Source organism: Elephantulus edwardii, unplaced genomic scaffold (assembly GCF_000299155.1).
Source record: "Elephantulus edwardii isolate Elephantulus edwardi_28Jun2011 unplaced genomic scaffold, EleEdw1.0 scaffold00121, whole genome shotgun sequence".
Taxonomy (NCBI): domain Eukaryota; kingdom Metazoa; phylum Chordata; class Mammalia; order Macroscelidea; family Macroscelididae; genus Elephantulus; species Elephantulus edwardii.
This window is the reverse complement of record NW_006399871.1, coordinates 1,437,746-1,463,604: the sequence shown is the minus strand read 5'-3', so window position 1 is coordinate 1,463,604 and position 25,859 is coordinate 1,437,746. Positions and strand designations below refer to the sequence as shown.

The following is a 25,859-nucleotide window of genomic DNA, read 5'->3' as shown; positions in this document are numbered from 1 at the left end:
TAGTATGCCAATATTTATGCGTTCCATTTCTTTTTTAACAATTTCTAATTTTCCTACATTCATGGTTCTCACATTCCATGTTCCAATCACTAGTGTCTGCTTACAACTGTTCCTCTTCCTTTGTATTTCCATGCTGACAGTTCTGCCTAGGTTGCCCTTTCTGTTTGTCTACGTGTGTTGTGTTGTACTAGTGAACTAATAAATCTGAGGCATGGATGGGATAGGCAGGAATCTCCGTGAAATGACCTTTAAACACCTTATCAGGCCACTCAGATTAGAGCCTCAAAGTGCTATGATAAATATGGTATTGTTTAGATGGTAGCTCTCCCCTCTACCTGCAAAGCAGAGTTCATGAAGCAGGTATTTCCCAGGTTTCCAAGTCCGCAGAGCCCAGGCTGTATGTGAGATGATGGGGACTCCTGACAACTATATGAAGTGGAGAAGCCAGGTCCTCTGAAAAACACAATCCAAGTTAGTGATAAAAGTAAGTGGTACACATATGTCCTCAGGATACCTTATGGGACTCCTCTAGACTGCCTGGAACTCTTATCTGTTAGTCATTCCATGACACAAGTTCCCTTTACTACCCTTTCAAGGCTCCCTCTTTCCCGAATACAGGTGGTAACCACATCCTTAAGGGTAGAAATAAGGCATAAGTAAATACTAACTTTTTATCTCTACAGAGAGCTGATTATGAGGTAATTAAGGGAAGACTCTGAATTTGCCTATCATTACCCATGAGTTCACATCCAGCCTCAAATGGGTCTGAGTGTTCCTGCATTCTCTCATTGCACCTGCTTATTATGCCACAGGGCAGGTGCTCCTGTAACATTTGGAGAGAGGGTCAAGGCAAAACTGAAGGGAAACAGATAGGGATCCCCTACACCTAAGAACCATCCTCTTGTAGCTATTCCGCCATATGGCAAATCTGCCTTTTTCTCCCCCTAAACAAATGCAACAACCCCAACAACTACAGGAGATCTGGGTTAAAGGGAAAACAACAGCTCCCAGGAGAGCAAGCAGAGTTAAGTCAGAATTAACAGGTACCCTTTACCATGGGTATTAAACAGAATGAGAAACCACATGCAGCATGTTCCCTCCAGGACCTCTCAATCCATTAGGCTTTAGTGTAGCAGCAGAGAAGCTAGCCCACAAGACTCAGTGCAAGACTCAGTGAGGGCCTGCTCTTACCCCCTGCTGACACCAGAACTGTGCATCCCAGAGGTGTTAGTGCTATCACCATTTGCAATGGGAGAGGCAGACACTGAGGAATAGGAACTCGCTGATGATTTTGGAGAGGTAGTAAAATTTCTGCTAGGCGCAATGCTTGATCTGGGAGAGAGAAGCAGATACAAAGCTACTGACTTTTTGCAAAGAGCAAGCCTTATTTTAGTGCTTTAAAGGGTTCTTCTCAAAACAAATTTCTACATTCAGTAAATTTCATGCTTTTAATAAATTTCATTAAGAGTCAAGAAACTAATTGTTCTTCCTGTCTCATTTGTCCACATGCTCATACACTGAACTTTAGCATGATAAACTACCAAATGCTTCATGATATGCTGATTTTATTTCTGAATGACAAGCTTCCCCAAATTTTAGGTTACCAGTGAAAGACAATGAAACATAGCAATGATAGACAGCTATCATAAAAAATGATCGACTCAAATGAAAAAGCTGTCTACAAAGACATTAAATCTACTGCTGCTGAGGCTGGCTCTAACCCATGGTGTCCCTCCATCTAAATTCTCAGGCTAAAAGTTAATACGAAAGAGTACTGTTCACTTTGTTCCAAGAAGTGGCTCCCGTTGCTGTTGTTAGGTGTCATCCAATCAATGACAACACACAGTGACCCTATGAACAACAAATCTGAACTCTGTCCTATCTTGCATTATCCTCACCATCTCTGCCATGCTTGAGCCCATTGTTACAGCCACTGTGTCAATCATCTGGTTGAGGGTCTTCCCCTCTTTCACTGACTCTCTACCTTTTCCAGCAAGACGTCTTTTTCCAAACACGGGCCCCTCCTGATAACATGCCCAAAGTATCTGAGACAATGTTTCCTCACCCTTGCTTCCAAGGAGCACCTTGGTTGCACTTCCTCCAAGACAGATTTGTTTGCTGTTCTTTAGACAGTCCACAGTATACTGAATACTCTTTGCCAACTCAACAATTCAAAGGCAGTGGACTTGAATCACAAACTTGCAGTTAGCAGCACATTATGCACTAAACCACCAGAACTACTGCTGCTGCTGTTACTATGTGCCATCAAGTCAGAACCATCTCACAGCTGATCCTCCAGTGTATTTTCAGAGGCTGTGAGTCACAGAGGAGATGAATGCCTAACTTTCTCCCTTGAAGCAGCTGGCAGACTCGAACTGCCTGCCCTTGGGTTTACAGTGCCAATCCTTGCTCACTAGAGCTTATCCAGAGCTCTATAAGGATACTAGTATAGGAATAGCAGTTTGATTTTACTATGCCTTTCAAGGGGAATTATTTTGGGTTTTCCTCAAATTTGCCAAGTTAAGAAACAGGAATTATATAAACCTCTCCAGCTCAAATCTATCTTTCAATATTTAATGAAACCCTGTTTTAGATTTATTCCTTTCAGATTCATTCAAAGGCTAAATTCCCCCCAAATTTAAATTATCAATTTTGTCAATCTTCTGCTAAAATATGTATAAGAACATAAACAAGAAAATTAATCTCTCCTACACTGTTTCAAGCACGTACAATTGAGATTTTCCTTCTAGAATACTGGGCAATTTTTTAGATTTTGTTGTTATTAGATGTCGTCCAGTACCTCACAGCAACCCAATAAACAACAGATCTGGACCTTGTTCTATCTTGTACCATCCTGATCATTTCTGACATACTTGAACCCACTGATGCAATCACTGTCTCAATCTATCTGGTTAAGGGTCATCTTCTCTTTCGCTGACCCTCTCTACCTTTCCACGCATGATGTCCCTTTCTAAGGAATAGCTTCTCCTAACAACACGCCCAAAGTGTGTGAGACAAAGCTTTGGCATCTTTGTCTCCAAGGAGCATTCTGGCTGCATCTTCTCCAATCTTTAGAAGAGAGAAAGTGACTAAGATGGTGTGCCTTTCTTGGCAATGCCAAACCTTACCGAATCTAATCTCAACCCAAGTTCTCTGAGAAGAAAGTGAAACACAACAGCAGAGATAAGGAGTGATCCTGCCACACAATGAGCAGACATTAGGACACTATTTGGTCTACAGAGGGACCAGGAATCAAGTTCTGTTCCACAATAAGGTCATAGAGTAAAAGAAGAAAAGACAACTCCTTCAGACTTTCAACTTCAGGAGAAGGTATCTTTAATCCTAAAGAACATTCATACCACAGGTACTGGACCAGGTAGTGGACCACAAAGAACTTCTTACCACAGCTACATCCACAGAATAGAAAGGAGTCCAAAAACTCATAAACTTAAGTTAAAGAAACTTGTTAAAGACAAGGCACACTCTTCCGCCACAGAGATGACAGAGGCACATAGTTCACATCTGTCTAACCCCTCAGCCTAGGTACACAGGGAAGCCTGCCACCCATGGCCTGAGATGCACTGATAAGTTCAGTCATCTCACGTTAGAAACAAGTGTTACAGGAGAATGAAATTCAAATTCTGATGCACAGAACTCTTCATAGGGTCTCCCTACCTTTTTCAGTAACCAACTGAACTTGCGCTTAAAAGAATAACAACCAAAAAAACCCAAAAAACATAAAACCCATTATACCTGAGACATGTCAATTCTTTACATTTTGGTTGAAAAAAGAAAAAAAAATTATTTAACATTTTTTACAATATTCTAGAAAATAAGCTAGCAGTTTTCATAATAAATTTGGTCACAAAGAAATCTAATGAAGGGCACAAATGCTTGAAGATTTATGTAACATAAGTTTGGCAAAAAAAAAAAGGAGGCAAAACAAAACCTCAGCCTTGGTAGACAAATTAAAGATTAAGAACTCTATGCAAAGAAGTGACTCATACCTGGGAAATGCTTAGGCACTGGGCCCAGGAGCTTGTCACCAGACCTCCAGGCAGCTTCAGAGTGGATCCAGGACCACTGCAGTCTGGGAAACCAGCATTGTAGGAAATGCCTGAATCTCAGGCACACACATTAGGTGAAATAAGACCTCATTCAGAATCATGACCAGGTCTCATGCTGCAAATATTATGAAAGCAGAGGTTGCACCTCTAAGTAAGTAAGGATCTCTCTGCTCTCCAAAGGCACTCTTGGTCAAGTCTCTGAACCTTTATAGTTTAGTATTTCCTGTTCCCCTGGTACAACTCAAACATCCCCAGAACCCATGGCTGAGGCCCTGTGGCACACCCACGTTCATGCCCCAAATGAGGCTCCAGCAAACCAGATGGAGCCTATGTCTACTCCCAAGCTCCAATACCTTGCGAGTAAAACAGTAGCACATGTCAGGTGAGCAAGGCACAGGGTACCCTGTTTACTATTAAGATGTTCTCTAGGGTCAGTGTTGCTCTGAGGAGGAGTCCACACTTACCACCTAGCCTCAAGTATCCCTCGTTCTGCATCTAGCATTATTGTAAAGTAAGCAATGAACCAAAACTGTTTTCACAACACCTTAAGTTGCAGTCTCTCCATGGGAAACAGTTAACCTTTATCTCCATGTGGAGGAGGCATCTTTACCGCAAGAATAATGCCCATTTTCTGGCTGTGGGCAGACAGACTAGGGAGAGGAGCCAATTAGGGCTGACACACCTTAGAATCAGGTTCAAGACATATGACAAGGTCAGGTCTAAAGAATCTTCAGGACACACAAAGAAACAAGAGCAATCCGTAAGAAAACTATGTGAAAATGCTCAGTAATTTACCATATTACTCACACTGAAAACAAGGGTTTGGAATACAAAACCAAAGAATCCATCAATGAAAATAATTTTCCTACTCTGTCCTCCAGCTAAGAAATGTGTAACATTACTATTCTGGAGGGTCTGTAGGGAGAACCACTGAGCCAACAACCTTCCCAAGATAAAAATTTGAGCTGGTAGATTTTCCATTCCCCTAAGCTCAACTGTCTTCAATAGACATAAACATGTTTGGTTTTTAAATACCTACAAGTGTGTTTCTTCTGATTCATGAGGTTAAATCATGTATAGTCACTGTTGTGATCAGTTGCCACGAAGTTGATTACCACTGACTCTACTGCCCCACAGGGATTTCTAGTATGTAATCCTCATGTGAAGGAACTCTGGTGGCATAGTGGGTAATGTGTCGGGCTGCTAATCAGAAGGCTGGAAGCTGGTATCCACCTGGAAGTCTCCTGTCAAGATTTACAGTTTCAGAAACTGACAATCACCATCAGGGCCAATCAACCCACCAGTAGTGGGTTTGAGTAATCTTTATCGGAACACATTACCACCTCTTTCTCTTGCAATTACTGAATAGCTGCTGTTTTTAGGTGCCATCAGGTCTACTACAACTCCTAATAATTTTAGGAATAACAGATCGAAACCTTTTCCTATCCTGTGCCACCATCACAATCTCTGACACGCTAGAGTCCATTGTACAGTCACTGTCAATCCACCTCATACAGCTGTACTTAACTGTCATGCTTTTTAGTTGTTTCTCTTTTTCCTCTTTTAATTTTCTTCTGCTGGCTGCCTCCTAATAGTTATGCTCTCATTCTTTCTTAGTTTAAATAACTTCCATTTTTAGCAGAGTACTTTGCAATCTTGCTAAAAGACACTTCTTAAGTCTCCTTTAAATGTAGGTGTAGGCCTCCCCTCCATATTTCCTTTCAGAGAGGTCTGCCCCTTCGGGATATAATTTTCTAAAAATTGATCTTCACTATTTAGAAAAAGTACGTGTAAATGTAGTAAAATAAACAACTAGCTGTGGTCCCATAACTAAAGAGATGGAAAAGGAGGTTTCATGTATGATTTCTGGAAAATTTCAGTAAGATGGAAAAATCTATCTTGCTTAACATACTTTGAGGTTTTCTTTACTTGCAAAGAAACCATTTTCAAAGTTATACATTCTGTTTTCTTTCCCTACTGCTTATTCCATTAAACTTAATAGATCAGTAACCATTTGTATTTTCCTCCAACAATTAAACTTAATACTGTACACATGTCCCCAAGGAAAGTAGTTCAGTACATTCTCATTTCTTTCTGTTCTTCATCACCTCCTATCTCCTCCTTTGCCTTCCATGTTGAGAAAACCAAGAATTTACTTTAGGACTGCTATAGGAATAGGTTGCTTTCTTAAATCTCACTAAAAAAAATTCATAATCAAACTCTGCACTGAAGAATTATGAATATGTATAAATCATGAGTGTAAAAAGTAACCAAATTAAGAAACAGGATGGCACCCATTTATAAATATCCTCCTCACATCCTTCTCCAGTCATTGATTCTCAAAGCTAATCATCATTCTGATACTGAACTCCAATGACTAGGTTTTTGTGTTTGCTTTTTTTGGTGGGGGACTGTAATTCCAATGATGAGTTTGGCCTGTTATTAAGTTATTCAGTGTTCTGTATCTGGTGTCTCTCATTCCACACTGCTGGTAATACTCATTAAAACTATGTATTGTTATGTAGAATCCCACTATGGGCACATACTACAATTTATCCACTCACTATCAGTGGACATTTAGGTTAGCTCCAGTTCATGACCATAACAAGTGGTACTGCCATACTTGAACATATCTTTAACATGCCTATGGGCTTCTGCTGATTTACTTCTAACTAGTACTCACTATTGTTTTCTTCAATAGTCAAACCAATTTGCAGACACAATGTCTTTTCAATACATTCTAGTGGCTTAAGCAGAAGCACAGTACAATTTTTCCCCTTTTCTTTCTTTTCATTTTTCTCAGCACTATACAATTTTCATACACAATTTATGGATGATTGTTAAGGCAAACACCTTTCTATATATTTGCTGGCTATCTGGATATCCTCTTTCCTGCAGTACCTGCACAAGTATTTTACCCCTTTTTCTACTGGTATTTTATGACAAAAAGTTAAAGCAAGGTCTCTGAAATCTGGACTGCATTTTGTTATATACATATATTAAAAATACCTTCCCACACTCTGTGGCTTGTGATTTTCTTCTTTGATAGAGCTCTTTTTCAAGTCATTCACTCTATCCATTTCTTCCTCTTGATAGGGTCTGTGGTGCTGTGCCCTGTATTAAGAAATCTCTGCTCACTACAAAATCCTTAGGTCCTGGCACTTTTCTAGTTTTGTGTTCTTTCTCACACTCCTCAGACCTCATTGCATGCCTTTGTATTCCAACAGCAGTTCCTGCAACAGGTGTTCTTTACAGAAATACTAAGGTAATTTTTTTTTATTTCACCTTAATATGTGTATGTATGAGTGACAGTTTACAAAGTAAACTGTTTTTCTATTTCATCTTAACATTTAAATAGTACTTTAGCAAAACTAATTTTACTTCTGAAGTTTTTTCCCTTTGACTAAATCAGGGAAGGTTCTTCACCTTTGATAATAGTAACATCGACTACAAATGTTGAGATTTGAAATTTTCTTTGCTGTTAAGCTCCATCTTGTCTAGGTGTGGACTCTTCTTTATCTTAAAGCTTGTCATATTTGGCAATCTTTACAATCTTTGTCTTTTTTGATTCTAAGAAATTCTTCATTATTTCCTCTAGTATTTCTTCTCTGCATCCCAGTCTTTGCTTCTGAGATACCTATACTGGAGATACTGGCTTTTCTTTCTACTTCCTTCTCTCATAAACAACTTTTCTTCTATTATTTTCCATTTCTTTCTCTCTTGATAATAACCTGTAAAGTTCTTCAACTGGAACATTATTCATTTACTTTTCTATCCTCCAACTTTATTCTTCTATCCTCCAACTTTACTTGACTCATTGACTCCCTGATCTCTTTCTTTCCAAGTCTGTGTACTTGTTCCTGCTTCACGTACCCGTTTCCCCCTTTTCTGAGGGACAATATGCTTATTTCATCTCCTTGTGTTGCTTAAAACGTGAAAACTGCTCCAATTTGCACAAGCTGTCCACTTGTCATTTTCCTGTTATAGCAACCATACTCATTAGCTGTGTATCATGGTTCCCTACGAATTATTCACCAAGAGATCACACCTACTTTTCCATTACCACCACCACCATCCCCTCTCTCTGTTCTGTTTAATAAGCTCCCTAACATCACCTAGAGGCACAGTCAAATCTCAGATTATCGAAAGGATCATTGGACCACTATACCTTGATCTCTTAGGCCTCATTCTTCTATCACTGCCCCTCACTTCAGCCACCAAAGACCGTTATTAGTCTTCAGCAAAGCTTGCTTCCTATTCAGGACTCATATATCTGCTGTCACTCCTACTTTACAATACTACTCTCCTAAGTAAGCATCACACTCACTGCTAACTCAACTCCTTCATGACTCTGCTCAAAAAAATACCCTCGACGGGGCCTTTTTCATTATCTCATTTAAATACATCCCTTCCCAAAGCCCAACCCCCATTCATCTCCTCCCTGATTTTTCTCCACGATACTGATAAACCACTGAGCATATGTATTTTGCACATTTATGTCTTCTTTTCTGCCTCTTAAAGACAAAGTCTTTTGTTGTATCCTCAGCACCTATATAGCGCCTGCTCCTATGTGGGGAAGGAGATTTACCTCAAAAATTCTACTCTGATCTCACCTCCCAATGATCAACTCTCATCAGAAAGACTATTCAGGGAATCCAATAGGGCACTGCTCTTTCTCAAACACTATCTCCCTTCACTGGAATCTCTTCAACTTAAGACACGGAAGGGCTAAAGTATTAAAAAGAGTACTAAGCAGTATTAAAACAGTATTAAAAAGAGAAGTCTCCTTTGTCCACAAAACTTAGGTCCTCTTCTACTCGATCTCCCAACTCCATCTCACCCACTGGAATCTAACAACCTTCTGACAGTTCTTAAGATTATTTTCTCTTAGTTCTGTGCCATCTCAAACTCCAAGAAAAGAGTTTTAGTATTACCAAAACCCAACTGAACAGAATGGAAACAATGACAATACTGTCATATCATGAAAACTAATAAATGTCAGTCACAATCTAAATAAAAAGGAAGCTAGCTTGCTGTGTAAACATTCATCTAAAAAAGGTTGAAAAGAGACAAAAAAATTACCACAAACGAGGTGGATTAAAACAAAAAATAGCTTTCAGAGCTGTGAAAGTTTGGTGAGAAGTTCAAAACTGTTCTCAGGACCTACAGTTGAGGTGTTGGCAGAGCTGTATGCCTCTATGGAGGCTTTATGGGCTTTGAGAGGATGCCCACATGCCCTGGTTTATGCCAATCCACTCTCTCGCATTTTACATCATTCTGACTTTGCATCTGTCCTCCTATCTCCTTCGAACTCTACCTTCCTCGTTCATTTATAAAGACCCTTATGAGTACACCTAGATAATTCATCTCAAAATTCTTATGAGACATATGGTAAGCCTCTTTTTCCATGTATAGTAGCATTCCCTTGTAAAGTTCCAGGTATTAGGATCTTTTGGACATCATTATTCTGCCCACTACAACGATGCTATCTTGTCAGACACCAGCGAGTTCTCAGACTGAACGTCGTTATTTTGGCTTCAAAGGTTCTGTGAACTCCTTGAAATTCTGTGCAAAATGTTTTGTGCTTTCATACCTATTTCTCAAGGGGAAGCTCAGAAAAGCTTTCATGGCTCTCAAAGAACCTAGGAGCCCATCACTATGTAACAGTCACCTCTCTAAGACCCAACTGAAGAACAGAGGCTAGCACTGTTATGACTGAAGACAGTATAATTTCCCCATCTCATGCCATAAAAAATGCCACAGCTCCTTTCTCTCCCTGCCCAAGATTATGCACAATTCCACACACTATATAACCTTTCCTGAGGTAGATGTGCCTGGAGACTCAAGTTTTAGCAGCAGAAAAATCCCTACAGAAAGCCCTGAAGGCAACAATGACTCTAATAGGCCAACACTAGAAAGTGGGATAGGATAAAACTATGTTCTTTCCGTCTTGAGAAACCTTTTTTTTTTCTTCTATGCAAGCTTCTCACTAAAGGTAGAGAAAATGAAAGATTTTGACAAAAACAAACAAAACTACTTCGTGGCAGAGCAGCATCCCAGCCAGACCATTTTCTTCCTTTTAATCTTCATTCTCAACTCTTACTGAGATACCCTAACAGTTTTCTGTGAAAAAGAGGCTCAGTATGCCGCTTACCAAAGGTCAAGATCTTCATCTAAGATTCTAGATACAGGACTGGTAATAGTTTTTTCCATATGATTCAGAACAATTTTTCTTAGCACAGACGACTGCCTTAGGAAGGGTGTTTTTCACACTTGTAAGCCCAACAATAAGAGAGAAACATTTACTTACTTTGACTGTAGGGTCTGCCTGGGCCATGTGCCATCTTCATTTTGGGGCTCAATTACTAGCACCTGAGTGAAAGGGGAAAGCAAATGAGGTTAAGGGTAAGTCACTCCACTTGGCCAGGCTTAGAACCAGAAGGTAGTGTGCCGCACATCCGGGTAGAGTTGTCAGAAGGGGCATGGGTGAGGCCCTCCTACCTGACCCTGGTATAGCCCAGCATCCTGGACAGTGTTGTCCAGTTTGCTCAACTGCTCGTAGGTATTGCTCATGTATCTGTTCCAGAGCCGTGTTTCACGCTCCGCAGGGATGTTGAAGAGCTTACGCATTTCCTTCTCGATGGTTGCTGAGGAAAGGCAAAACCAACATTCAAGGCTCTCTCTAGATTCAAGGCTAAATACAGTCATGGCTAATTAACACTCATTCTTCCTTTTCAGACATCCACAGGGCCTTTTTTTAAAAATTTTATTTTATTTTACTATTTTTTTGTGAGTGTACCATCAAGTCAAATCTTGGTACAGGAGGAGATTGTACCTCCTTCTCCAGCAGAGCACCTGATGGATTCGAACCGCCTACCTCTGGGATTGAAGTGCAGCTTCTTGCCACTGGGCCACCAGAGTGCCCTATAGATGCCTTTTGTGTTCACAAGACTATCCTTATCCTCCTCTAGTGATGGAGATCACTTACATCATTTACAGCATAAAAGCAACATGGAAAAAAAGTCAAAACACTTCTCTTTAGGGCTAAGACTGATCTGGTTCAAATGTCAGTTATATTACATTCTCATTAAGAATTTGAGTGAGTTTAGCCATTCTGAATCTGCATTCCCTCATCTTTTATTTATTACCGTATGTCAAATGAGCAAAGAATAAGCCTAGTGTTTTAGAGAACAAATTCTTTTTTTTTTTTTAAATTTTTTTTTTTTTTATTATTTTGTGTGCGTGTACCGTCAAATCAGATCTGACTGGTACAGGAGGATATTGCGCCTCCTTCTCCGGCAGAGCATCTGGTGGATTCGAACCGTGTTCCTTTGGGATTGCAGTGCAGCTTCTTGCCACTAGGCCACCAGAGCCCCCCGAGAACAAATTCTTAAGCATGGCCTCTCACAAGGTCTCCCTTGGGTAATAGGATCCTAAGTCAGAAGTGGGAACCACAGTCTGGTATTTTTTTTGGTTGACAAGCTGAAGATCCTCCCTCCCTCCTCCCTGCACTCATCCCAAACCAAGATCCCCAGCCCAGCTGCTCACCAATGGTGTCTGCCTTGCTGAAATGGCAACTCAGCACATTGGAGGGGTCGCTGTTCTCGCAAAGCTTCAGTTCCAATAAATACACCTCTACTTTGCAGTGCTTGACAAAGAGGCCATGCTCTACAACCTGTGGGTAACAGGCACAAGTAAAGAGCAGTGGTTCCATAACTGGGCAATCTTGGGTACAACAAGTAACAAAAGTAACAAGTTAGCAGTAACAAAAGGCAGAAATCACATCATTATCAGTTTCTCTGAGTAATCAGAGGATCAAAGGCGCAGATTTAAAAATTTTTTCCACTCCTTAGGGCCAACTAAGAGTATCCCCCTTCTTCAATGATTTTAATCAGGGCAGCCCAGCCACACCGGGACCTCCAAGAAGGGTACTGAAAGTCAGTTTTGATTAGTAAGGTCTTATCTCAGACTCAACCAAAAATACTCGCCTCAACAGCACCTAAAAACAACCACTCAACAGCTGCTCTAACCTTAAAATGCATACTTGACTATGAAGAAGAAGAATTCATTTCTCTAACAAGGCACCCTATGAGTTGGACTCAATTTGGCAGCACTTAACAACAACAATATATTTCTGTGAAGGACAAAGATGTTCTCCTCCTGTTGCTATTTATAGCTTCAGAAACCCAACAAGGGATAACTATGAGTCCAAACTAACTCAACGACAGTGAGAGAGCAAGTAAATACAGCACTAAGTCATCAGACAGTCATTAGCCAAAGCTGAAAAGCTAATTAACTCCTTCATCAAGAAATATTTATCAGAAAAGAGGAGTTAGATTTGCCCCTAAGAAAGTGCTAACATTAGACTATACAATTGTGATATACGTCACTGTTCATCTCAGCAGTCACTGAATTAGAGCACTGGAGAAGAATACAGGAAAAGCCCTGGGCATTGTGCTCTCCACCTGACAGTACAGTGGTCAATAAAGAGATGTTCACTGAAGGCTGGTATCTCCCTAACCTTGTAAACCCTCAGATTTCAAGCTGGAGGAAAAGAAAGCTTTGACCCTGAACCAAAACCTTTGAGAATCATGGTATCAGGACTATAGCTATGTTGTATTATATAAGAAAGCAAGCCATACACAAGGAAGAAGAAATTAACCCAATGTATAATTATTAGCAGGTATACAGGTTCATAAAATGTCCTCTATGACAGAATAAACAAATTATTTAGGGAGTCCAGGCGGTAGCCTTTTATGAATCTTGTTTACCAGGAGCGACTATAATCGAGTTTTCTGTCCCTAGGCTAGATTTTTCAAAAGAGGCTAATCTCCCAATGCTTCCTTTAGGAGTTATACAACAGTGTACCCAGTTATACAACTGCATAGGGGAAAACAGTGTCAGGGTGGTTTTAAGATAAACAAGAAAGAATGTATTACTCTCTGTTTCTCCCATAAAGCCTTCCAGAAAGTACTACAATGGCACCAGGAAGTACTGAATTTTAGGGACTACTCACCATCTCATACTGGGTAAGTCTTACTCACCATCACTCACAACCATAATTCCCTAAGAAAATCCAAAACAAGGCCTCAAACACCTCCATTTAACCACTGTGACCTGTTCAGTTACCCAGGAAATGAGCACCAGTCAAGTGGTCCAGGAGCACTCAGAGCAGGGGTGACAAAGACTCACTTTTCTGACGATGGGCTGCTGGCCTTCAACACAGCCATACCAGTTCAGTAACTTATTCCAGGCTTCAGTTGGAACCAGTACATAATCTAGTTCATCAATTAAGTGTTCTTTCAAGGTCTGACTCTCAGGATCTGAAAAAGGAAAACACCCTATAAGCTCACTATTCTCCCCAGAAAAATTTGTGTTACACAGTTCTTACATAGTTTCAGGGGGAAAAAAAAATAAATTTGTAGGGACAGGTACAAAACTCTAAAATTCTGTCACTGCCCATCACCAAGAGCAAATGTGACCTTGCCTGTAACCACGTTTCCTGAATGTGTTATGATCAACTTGAATTTCTTCTACAATGGAAAGTGAGGTTAAAAAACTTCAACTTACATTTCAAAGTAGCTTACAGATTCCACAATTCAAATTTTTAATCACTATTTACCACATTACCTTGCTTATCTGTAACAGCACTAAAGTCACTATGGCCTTCCCATGAAAGATTTTTAACAAAACAAATGATACTCTGCATTAAAGTTTATTTTACCAAAAATTATTCTACATTCTTAAAGTACCTCAATTCAAGGTTGAATATTCTCAAAGCCAGAATGTATTTAATGTGCCAACCATTCACATTACCCCCACTAGAGAGAGATTAACATATATGCACTGGGAGTGAGAACTAGACATCTATGGTTTTAAATCTATTTCTTCCAGTGAGGACCAAGGGAATACTGATCATCTCCCACCTAAAGAGCCTTTCTGAGGAGCCTGTGCCAGTCAACAAATATACTCCTGTAACAATGGAATCTACAAAAATAGGGGAAGCAAAAAGTTCTCACAATAGTTCAACTCATCTTGTACTAAAAGCAGGAAAGGGGTCAAGGAGTATGTGTGTACACACACACAACGTATGTATGTATAAATTATAAGGATATATACAGTATTTTCAAGATGGCCAGTACTTTCTACCTCTCCTGCTACCAATTTCCATCCCACAAAGTCTTCTGCCCCTCTCTTCAGGAAGAGGTTTCTAATCTACCCCATTTCTGTTTCTCTCATTTCCAAGGAAAATGGAAAGAACTCATGAACTTTGGGGAATACAAATGCTAAGGTGTAATTTAAATTTAACATGTACTATTTCTCAGCCACAAACAGAAATTAAGTCCTGATACACACTATAACATGGGTGAATGTTGAATACATTGTGCTAAGTAAAACCAGTCAATAAATAATAAATATTGTATGATCCTACTTCAATGCCATATCCTAATAGGGAAATACATAGAAACCAAAGTTTATGAATGGTTACCATTAGTGGGAGGTACAGGGAGGTGGAGAGTACTGTTTCAGAGTCCTGTGCCTGTTTCAAGTGATGAAAAATTTGTAAAAAAGGATGCTGTGGTGGCTAAACAATAATTATGTATCATTAGGTGAATGGAATTAATGTCACATATTTATATATTTATACATGTAAATACAGTTAAAATGATAAATGATTATTACATTTATTTACTATGATTTAAATGAACATGTCAACTATTTGCAATACAACTCTTGCATGATTATAAACACTGACAGATCAGACCTTTTCTATCTGGAACAGAAAAATAGTTCAGAGGTAGAACTTACTAGACCATTTCAGACTTAAAAGATAAAAGATATTCAAGTCATTTACACACTAAAACTTTCCTTAAAAGTAATTAATTTACTGTCTTTACTGGAGATTTATTGTATTCATTTTTTTAAAGTTTTTCTTTATTTTGTTATTCTTTGTGTGTGTACCATTATTGTATTTATATTTTTTATATATATATATATAAAATGCTTAATCATATATTCCTTTTAAACAGTTCTTTCCTTTATCTGTTAAAATGCAGTATTCATTATTTAACCCCTCTTCTCTTAGTTTACTCCCAATTCCCATGTCAGTTCTGTTTTATAATGGTGGTGTTACGCAGTATTCATCCTTTTATGACTGAGATATTGCACTCAGCATTATGTCCTCCAGGGTTACACATGTTGTGTAATATTTTAAGAATTCCTTGTTTCTTAGTGCTTTTTCTATCTGTTCATTTGTTGACGGGCACTTGGGTTGTTTCCACCTCTTAGATATTGTAAATAATGCAGCAATAAACGTGGATGTGCATATATCTGTTTGGGGGGAAGCAGCTCTGGTTTCTTTAGAGTATATTCCTTATAGTGGAATTGCTGGGTCAAATGGTATTTCTTTTTCAGACTTTTTTTGTGGGGAGTGTGGGTGTGTGTGTGGGGGGGGGGGGTGTAGCCTCAAATTGGATCTGACTGGTACAGGAGATCGTCCCTCCTTCTCCAGCAGAGCATCTGGTGGATTTGAACCGCACACCTCTGGGATTGTAGTGCAGCTTCCTGCCACTAGGCCACCAGAGCTCCCTATTTCTAACTTTCTGAGAAAGCATCATACTATTTTCCATAGTGGTTGCGCCACATTACACTCCCACCAGCAGTCAATAAGGGTTCCAATCTCTCCACAACCTCACTAGCATTTGTTGTTTGCTGCTATGCTGGACTCTATTTTTACTGGGGTGAGATGATACCTCAGTTGTTTTTTCCAGATGCTATTTCAAATCTATACTCTACTTCTTACTACTCCATATACCAATCTAAAAGTTGAAATCTCTAACAGACCTAATTTTTCCAAAATGAGAGAGATATACACTTACAATGTTAATGTATGTCGAATGCAATTATTTTAGGATTTTTTTTAATAAAAAAAGCCATTAAACTTCTTCCTAAGGGGCTAGATGTAGATTTCTGCCACAGACACAAATCAAGGACACATCTCTCCTCATACCAGGAAAGCAGGAAAGTCTAGGTTACAGATAAACACATACTCAAGCCATTAGCCAAGTGGGAATTTCAGATAGAAAAGCAACAGGATACTGCACCTGAAAAGAGTCCAGAGTTATCTATTGGGCCAGGAAATAGGTTGTGTTCACCCACATTGTACATATCCCAGCTGTCGAAGCCTACATACTTCTTCCATTGCTTGAACCATCGGCTGTCAATAAGATACCTAGAAACAGACAGAAGTTTATTGTGGTAGGAAAGTTGAGATTACAAGTTTCTAAAAAAAAAAAAAACAAGTTTCTGTACCTATTGCCTTATTCTCTCTTTTTTTATTTGTGTGTGTGTGTGTGTGTGTGTGTGTGTGTGTACCGTCAAATCAGATCTGACTGGCACAGGAGGAGACTGTTCCTCCTTCCCCGGCAGAGCATCTGGTGGATTAGAACTGTACGCCTCTGGGATTGCAATGCAGCTTCTTGGCACTAGGCCACCAGAGCTCCCCTCTTATTCTCTTTTTAAAAAAATTTTTTATTTTATTATTTTTGTGTATGTACCATCAAATCAGATCTGACTGGTACAGGAAGAGATTGTCCCTCCTTCTCCAGTACAGCATCTGGTGGATTCAAACAGTGTACCTCTGGGATTGCAGCGCAGCTTCTTGCCACTAGGCTACTCCCTTATTCTATTTTAAAAGATCATTCTTCTTGGGTACCTCACCATTCTCATTTAAAAAGAAAAAACAACCAAAAATAATAAAACACATTCAAGTCTGGAGTAGGTCTTGGCCCAGGGCAGGTATTAAATGAAATGACTACTGAGAAGACTGAATGGAAGGAAATTAGTGACTTAAAAATGATTCTTTAAGGGAGCTCTGGTGGCCTAGTAGCAAGAAGCTGCACTGCAATCCCAGAGGTGCATGGTTCAAATCCACCAGAAGCTCTGCTGGAGAAAGAGGAACAATCTCTTCCTGTCACTAGTCAAATCTGATTTGATGGTATATGCACAAAAATAATAATAATAAACCCAAACAATGCAGGATTATTTAAATAAAGTCTTTATATGAGTAAAATCCCATTTTCAAAACCACCAGATCCTTAATCTCATAATGATTTTTTACAGAATTTCTTATCCAGTTGTGACTCCTTTGCTTAACATGACAAAAAGCAGTAAAGTGATTTCCCGAACATGGAATAACAGCATCACCTATTTCAGACAGTAACAATGGGCTCGAGTGTATCAGGGATGAGGATGGTGCAGGATAAGGCAAGGTTCAAATCTGTTGTTTATAGCTTCCATACGTGTAGTAGTTGACAGGACTGCATCTAACAACAACTTCAGAGTTTGTGGCCCAAACAAGTTCTCAAAAATGTGTGAAAGCATTTAGGAGCATGACAGTGTAATCACGAGCAAGATGCATTACTAACTCAAAGGTAATGCATCTCCCGTAGTTCGAATACACCAGTGATGGGCAGAAAGATGGGCAGTCTTCTCCCATTAAAATTTACAGCCTCAAAAACCCGTTGGGAGGTTGCTGTGAGTCAAAAAAAGACTCCATGACAGTGAATTGAGTTACTTTTATTTCCTTGATGACACTGACTAAATTATTGCCCCAAATGTTTATTGTTATATGAATGTACACACTGAAAGGCACATGTATATATCTTGTCAGATTCCCTTTAGTCAGGACTCATGGTGACCCTTGCCCTATCTTGCAGAAAGATAGACTTACCTATGTATGTAAATAGCACAAATATACAAACATATAAGTAACGTGTATACACACACACACACACACACACACACACACATATACAAAACTGGTACCAATATATGCTGGTTTTATAAAAAATCATTAACTTGGGAGGCCCTCTGTAATCTGCAATAGTGTGGTGCTTAAACTGTGCTTCTTTTAGCTTACTGCTATTTATACTTTGAGAAATAAGCAAATCTGGTTATATTTTTAAATTATCACTTTTATGATTAAGACAAAAGGAAAAACCTCCACAGGCAACAAAGAACAAAATGTTTCTAAGTCCACAAATACATCAAATCTTCTAAATGCTCATCTCTCCAAATGCCTTGAGTAACACTATCCATAACCTTTTTGAATGAGATTTCCGTTTTTGTTAAAATCCATTTGCGCTTACCAAGTATTGTTTTAATCTATCATCTCTATGCAAGATACCGTCTAAAAGTATCTGCATGCCCTCCCTTTCACTGGTTGGCTATCTCAAGGTGAACACTGTAACACCTCATCGGTATTCTTCTCAATTCCTCTGTCACTGTAAATATCATTATCATCACAGTTTAAGAACAGAAATTCAATGCAAAGCTATCAATTTTCTGCTTTCATACAATAACGTTACTGTGTAGTGCTGACTGTGTGAACCTACTCATAGCTGACCCTCCAGTGGGGGTTTTCAGAGGCGGTTTAAGCGCACAGGAGGAGACTGTTCATCTTTCTCCCTAGGAAGAGCTGGTGGAATTGAACTGCTTGACTTTGGGATGGAAGTGCGACTCCCTGGTAGCGACAAGGCTACCAGAGCGTCCACTTAAATAATGCCGACCAGGAATGCTCCAGTAGTTGCAGGCAATATTCTTTCTCCTAACCTATTGTTGATGTTGTGTGCCTTCGAGTCGGAATGGACCCACAGCTGACCCTCCTGTGGCTTTTCAGCAGCAGTTAATAGCACCTATTAATCGCGCCTCAAATCTCAGCTTTGCTCTTCTAAATTTTACGACTTTGATCTTCTACCTCCAGGCTCTTGGCGATCATCCTCTCCCCCCCATCTTGAAATGCTATTGGCAAAACGTATTTCTGACATTTGTTAAATAACCTGGAACTCACAAACGTTTGTTCTGCTTCTGACCTTGACATGTTATGAACTTTACAAGTTACAAAGTGCCTACTTCTGATCCTCGCCTCAACCCATGAGGACAGTGAGCCAAGTACGGCCACCGGGATTTTACTCTAAGGAACCAGGGTCTGTGAGGCAGGTGGGCTCTTCCAGCAAGGGAATCCGGCAACCCCTCCACGCTCAGCATCCCCGCAAGCACTCCCCTTTCCCTCCTCATCCACAACCCTTGCCCCAGGCGAGAGTCCGCCCCACCGGATTCCGGGAAGGTCTGGGTTGAACCCCAGTCTCGCGGAGCTTTCCCAGAACTCAGCTCAGCCTTCCTCTCCTGAGTGGGCGGGGGTCAGGCCACCCTCTCAGGGTCACCAGACACCGCCCCCGCCGGGCTCCTCCCCAAGGCGAGAAGAGGGGCCGGGCCTGGAGGGGCCAGGACTCTGGCGACCAGCTCTGCTCGGCAGAAAGGCGGTCTCAGAGCTCACCACTGCGCCCCCCGTTGGAGCGTGGTCCTCATCAACGCCCCGAGCTCGGATTTCTGGGTCTCCGCATCCGGTCGCTCACGGCAGCCTCCGCCTTCCGCCATCTCATCCGCGGCCCCAGCCCAGCCGGCCCGGACATCCGCCCTAGACATCCGCCTGGCGCACGGCGTCCTGCGAGACGCACCCACGCACGCACGCACGCACGCACGCCGCACGTGCACGCGCCCAAGGCTCATGCCCCGCCCGTCCAGCGTGCTCGGCGTCTCGCGCGCCCGCCCGCCCGTCTTTTCTTTCCCACCCCCGTGCGCCGACCCGCCCTCTTGTACAGTGCGCGGGGCGGAGCGGAGGGGAGCTGGGGGAGACCGGAAAAGGGGGTGCAAAGCAGTCAGGGCGACTGCCATCTCCTCTTTGCCTTTAACGGGCTTCTTGCGTTCCTTCTGATGTAAGCTTCTGTGCAGCCCGACAACCTCAAGTCTAAGGCCGCGTGCGCCGTGGCTCCCCATCAGAGGTTTTTAGGTAAAAGTGAGATCGGGCGTGAGTAGATTTTTCTTATTTCAATTCTGCCAACGTTTCCTTCAGTGATATGCCATGAGTCGGAACCCACCCCCTGGCAATCAAAAACGACAATATCTTATCGTCACCCAGACATCTTAGAGCTAAAACCCTAACAGGGTGGGATCAGGGCTTCCAGCCTCTCGGTCCTCATACGGTTTTCGGGGGGTGCGGGATGTGATCTAATCCTTCAAAATCGTCTCCATTCTGGATACCAGAATCATCCCACCGAAGACTGAATTCTGAAAAAAAAAAAATAAACGCCATCCGCACAGAACTATAAAGCAACCATGGGAGAGCGAAAGCTACAAGAGAAGGGGGAAGAAATCCAGGTGGGCTCTCCACGTGAGGCGTCCAGACATCTTACTAATTTGTTCTGGCAACAAAACACACTGTCTTGGACCCTGTGTGATTTCCACCCGACTCCACACATTCGAACACAATCCTCCTCCTTGAAGGGGAAGTAATCTCAGAGCAAAGAGAGGCGTGTCACCTGACTTGGCCTTGTCCTGCTGCTCCTGACCTCAGAATTAAGTAAGACTTCCTGCCGTTAAAGAACATACAATAACAAAGTAGAAGAGCTTTCCACAAATAGCTACAATGCCAAGGAGTTCGAGGTTAAGTGGCATCAAAAAAACAAAGTATGAACCAAACTCTGTAGGCTTGCCAGGGACACCCCCCTGCTAAAAATGGAATTCTTTGGCATAGTATCATTTGAATGTAATCTTGGAGAAAATGTTGGAAGTACAAAGATGACAGTGCGTGTTACAGGAGAGGAGACTACAAGGGTCAGAAGAGAATTTTTGAAACCAGCAAGGCAGGATCAAAGTGGGTCAAAGCCCATCCACGTGAGGACAGACAGCTTCACGGGCCTAAGGGTATTTAAGGCTAGAAAGGAAGCTAGTCAACTCAACAACAAAGGGTATCTATCTACTGAGATAAAGGAAAAGGGAGAAAACCCCAATCCTTCCTAAAATGGAAAGCAGATATTATAGGAGGTTTTAGAACACAGAGGAAATGGCTAAGGGTGATTTACACTCACAGTACAGTGCAGGAGCCAAAAGACAAGAATAGTCAATAGAACAGCAGAAATCAACAAAGAGCCATGGTGAAGGTGAAGGAAGGTAGGAGCTTTTGGCAAAAAGATGTAGTAAGCCATTGACACAGATTCGGGTTGTTTGGGGTTTTTTTATGTTGCATTTTGGATAATTGAAATTCGTTTGTACTCCCTGGGACATTTGGAACCATCTAGAAACTGCCTTTGGCAAGTGGATGTTGTTGTTGGGTACAGCAGTACAGCTGACCTGACCCTCCAGCCGGTTTTCAGAAGCAGTTAATTGCAGGAGAGATTACCCATCCTCTCTCGCAGAACACCTGGTAGATTTGACCTGCGTGCCTTCAGAATTGCAGCTTAGCTTCTTGCCACTAGGCCCCCAGAGCTCTCTTAGCAAGTGGGTAGATATTAAGTAAATTTGGAATTAAAACTCCCCTGAGTAACTACAGGTGCTCTGGTAGCCTAACAGGTAAGGGCTGGTGCTACCAATCTAAAGGCAGGTGGTTTGAATCTACCAGCTCCTCCGAGGGAGAAAGATGGACAGTCTTTTCCCATGCAGTTTACAACATCTGAAAACCCTCTGGAGTTTAGAATTGGCTTTATGGCAATCTTTTTTTTAAAATAACTGCATAGCATTTACTTTCTTAGAGATCAAAGTCATCATCATCCTGTAAAAGTTTTAAACTTAAAATTGTTACCAAATAAGAAATACTACTTTCATTCCTGTTACTTAACATGGGGGAGGAAATTGGATTACTTACATCAGTTAAGATACTGTATCAGAGGGTGTCTGTGAGTTTCTTTTCATAGTAATTTCTCCTTATGCCATTTATGGTATGGAACAGAATCTTAGGAAAATAGGACAAGTTGTTGGCACTAGCATTGTCTCTAGAAAAGAGGACAGAACCTAATTATGAAAATGAAAGCTGAAGAAAAATCTTTTAAAACCAGGACTCTCCCTATATACAGCTATAAAATGGCTGTAAAAATAGTGCATTAATTACGGGTGGTTGCTGTCATTAGATGACTTTGAGTTGACTGATTTATGGTGATGCCATGTACAACATAACAGAATCCTGCCCCATCCTATCTGCTGTCCTTAGGTCATTGTTGCAGTCACAGGGTCAGGCCATTATGGAGGATCTTCTTTTCCTTCACTGGCCCTCCACTTTTCCAAACATGATGTCCTATTTCTAGGGATTGGTTCTTCCTGATGGCCTACCCAAAGCATGTGAGACAAAGTCTCACCATCCTTTAAAGAGCTCTCTAGCCCCTCTCTGTCTTCACTGCACTGGGAGCTTTCCTGCCACAGTTCCTTATCCCCTGAAAATGTGTACCTGCACCCTTCCCTGGTTAGGAGTGCCTCCCAGCTGCTGAGCCCTCTGTTGTCTGCACTGGTCCTGAAACAACCATCAACCATCGAGACACTGAGAGATGAGAATGTCGGCTGCTTGACAGCCCCACGTTCCTTGATTTCATTTATCCCTAGTCGAGGCTTCCACACCAGCACTATCTCCAGGGATATTAACACAGCAGCCACGTTCACTGGGGCGGGGGCTGCCACGGTTGGAGTGGCTGGCTCTGGAGCTGGCATGGGGACTGTGTTTGGGAGTCCCATCATTGGTTATGTCAGGAATCTTTCTCTGAAACAGCAGCTCTTCTCCTGCACCATTCTGGGCGTTTCCTTCTCAGAGGCCATGGGGCTCTTTTGCCTGATGGTGGCCTTTCTGATCCTCTTTGCCAGGTGAAGGAGCCGTCTCCACCTCCCATAGTTTGTTGGTTTTCTCCCCCCATGTCTCGGTTATCCTATGTGTTCCTTTCCCTGTAACTCCCCAGGCAGCCTGGGGAAAGTGATTGGCTCATGGTTTGACTGAGGAAAGATAAATAAATACTGTTAATAAGATTTTTTTTTAAAAAAAGCTCTCTAGCTGTCTCTCTTCCAAGATAGATTTATTCATTCTTTTGGCAGCCATCGTATATATTCAGCATTCTTCATCAATACCACAGTTCAGACATCATCAATCTCCCATAATCATTGTCCAATTTTGGCATGCATCTGAAGCAACTGAAATTACCATGTGTTGAATAGGCTCCCATTAGTTTTTACACTGACTTCCTTGCTCTTTTAACACCTTTTTATAAAAATTTTTTTAATTATTATTCTTTTTTAATGTGTGTACCATCAAATCGGATCTGACTGGTACAGGAGGCGATTGTTCCTCCTTCAGCAGAGCATCTGGTGGGGCTCTTTTAACACTTTAAAAAGGTCCTTTGCAGCAGATTTACCCAAAGCAATTAAGACTTTTAATTTCTTTACTGTTGCTTCCACGGATTTTAATTGTGGATCCACATAATATATACCTTGGCAACTTCAATCTTTTCTTCTTTTATGTTGAGGTTTAATCCATATTGAAGCTTATAGTCTTTGATCTTCTTTGATAAATGCTTTAAGTCCTCATTGCTTTCCACCAGCAAGGTTATGTCATGTCAATATCACAAGTAGTTAATAAATGTTTCTTCCCCCATTCCTGATGTTAGTGTTTTTTAATAGTCCAGCTTCTTGAATTATGGGTTGTTTCTAGAAAACAAATAGGAATATTACAAAACACCAGTGGTTAAACGGCAAAGAATAAACTGAAGCTTTGTCTTTACTGAAAGATTATATTTTTTTCCAATTTTTTAACTTTGTTAGCAAGTTTGATTAAAATGCCTTCTTTTTTGTTGTTGTTTTGTTTGGGTTTTTTTTTTTATTATACTTTATGTGTGTACCGTCAAATTGGATTGGACTGGTACCAGAGGAGGTTGTCCCTCCTTCTTCAGCGGAGCATCTGGTGAGTTTGAACCGTGCACCTCTTAAAATGCCTTCTTAAAAAAGACTGCAAACTAGAAACAATGAGTAACTGTCTTTATGCTGTTATGGAAAGACTAGAGCAATTTAGGAAGAATTGACAAGAGTCAATGATTGAGCAGAGGTAACACCCAAAACCCCAGGACTGTGTTCCAGGAGATTACTTTACCCTTGAGAGAAGTATAGGTCTCACAGAGTACCCAAACCTCATAGCTAAATTCCAGAATTGGGTCACAAGTTGTTGATTTATGTCATCAAGTTGATTCTAAATCAGAGTGACTCTTCAGAATGAGTAGAAATGCCCCAGAGTGTTTCCTAGGCTGTAATCTTCAGAAGGTCCAGAACAGATCTTTTCTCCTGGAGAGTGACTGGTGAGTTTGAACCACTGACCTTAGGTTAGCATCTGGGTGCTTAACCACATGAGTGGGGAGAAAGGAGGAAGGAATCCAGAGAGAACAGGCCTAACTAACTGATCACTTGCTGTTGTCTCCTGGACTGTGACAGTCCAACTGAGGATTATTTAGTCTAGGTGTGTGAACCAGATATACTGAGCTTAGTTGTTGTTGTTAAATGCTGTGGAGTCTAGGCTACTCATAGCAACCCTATGAAAGAAAGACCTGAACACTACGACTCGATGGCATTTAACAACAACAACATAGAGAGCGCTCAGTTGGCCTAATGGACGGAAAGTGATGCTAAAAGGTGGGTGATTTTAATCTGTGTCACTCAGGACTGCTTTTAATTGTTTTGGGTCAAACATTCTTCTAGGTGGTATATCTCTGGTCTGTCCATTTGCTGTACAGAGGTTACTCATGGTTGCTGTGATGCTGAACACTGTTACCCTCATGTGCCAAATGTGATATTGGTCACCCATGGCAGACAGTGTTTGGTGGAGCTCACTGATTAAAACAAGCTTGGGAGCTAGAGTGGCATCCACTTCCGAAATAGCTTGCCTCTGGAAACCCTATGAACTTGGAGTTATACATACTGAGCTTTATTTAGTTATAAATCATAAAGTGCTTTCCTAGGTTACTTTAGCTTGCCCTGCAGTAATTGGAGTTGGCTCTCCCAAGTCATGCTTAGTCCAAACTTTGCCATCAAATCAGTCATAGAACACAGACAAGCAACTTAGTCCTTCAGTATTCACAAATACTGGGCACCTTTTAATCAGAGGTGACTTAGTGAAAAACATTTTTCTAAGAACACTTCTGATCATTCTCTTGCCTTTCCCCTGCCTCAGATATTTTTTAAAAAGTAATCCACTCATTGCTGTTGACCCAGAGCTGACCCTCCATTACATTTCAGAAAGGCTAAATCACATGGGAGGAAATTGTCTTTGTCCCATGTACCACTGGTGTAATTGAACCACCAAAATCATGTAGAATTTGACTTAACAGTTCAATTCCCTATGAACTATGCCACCAGAGTTCCTACAATAAAAGTAAAAGGCTCTGGAAATACACTTTAGAAGAACAAAATATTTTATCATATGTTCCTAAGCAACACAAACAATTTGTATTCAACTACAAACCAAAAAGCTTGAACTCACCCAGCAACTGCACAAATAAAGGTCTGGAAAATGTCCTTAAATAATAAAGGCAACTCTACAGAGCCATTCTACCCCAGGGTTGCTATAATTCAGAATGTCCAGCATCTGTTACTGGTTACTAAGGAAGGAGATGGTGCATGGGATTGAGGTGGAGAGCCTGGGGTGGGGAGTAGAACAAACTGAACAAGTCTCTCCAAAAGGAAGTAGGATCCAGGTAATTCTAAATGTAGAGGCTGAGACACTTTTCCTGCATTGGAAACTTTCTGTTGGGCAGATTCCATTCTGGTTATGTCACTATGGCTGGCTGTGCTGTATTTGGGCAGGGAAGGTGTGGCACAATGGGTCCAGGTGTAGCCAGTGTCTTTTCTTCCTCTGCTGATTTTGTTACTGTTACTATGGATATCTTCACCATGAACAAGTATTTACATGTTACTTTGTAAGTACTGTTTGCTCCT

The 25,859-nt window shown here is 41.0% G+C and overlaps 1 protein-coding gene across 2 annotated transcripts in view; it reads right to left on the bottom strand.

The window, feature by feature from the left end:
• USP4 (ubiquitin specific peptidase 4 (proto-oncogene)) overlaps positions 1-19,591 on the bottom strand; it is a 44,860-nt gene extending 25,269 nt beyond the window's left edge. Inside the window, exons 1-8 of one of the 2 annotated variants that reach the window (XM_006892915.1) lie at positions 19,405-19,591; positions 16,172-16,299; positions 13,260-13,390; positions 11,616-11,742; positions 10,569-10,714; positions 10,378-10,439; positions 1,192-1,332; positions 336-453 (exon numbers count right to left, since the gene is read on the bottom strand). In XM_006892915.1, the coding sequence (XP_006892977.1) occupies positions 336-453; positions 1,192-1,332; positions 10,378-10,439; positions 10,569-10,714; positions 11,616-11,742; positions 13,260-13,390; positions 16,172-16,299; positions 19,405-19,553 (1,002 nt within the window). In that variant the 5' untranslated portion in view covers positions 19,554-19,591. The remainder of the gene's footprint in view (positions 1-335; positions 454-1,191; positions 1,333-10,377; positions 10,440-10,568; positions 10,715-11,615; positions 11,743-13,259; positions 13,391-16,171; positions 16,300-19,404) is intronic. The other variant, XM_006892916.1, reaches the window with a different exon arrangement.
• Between the last annotated feature and the right edge of the window lie 6,268 nt (positions 19,592-25,859).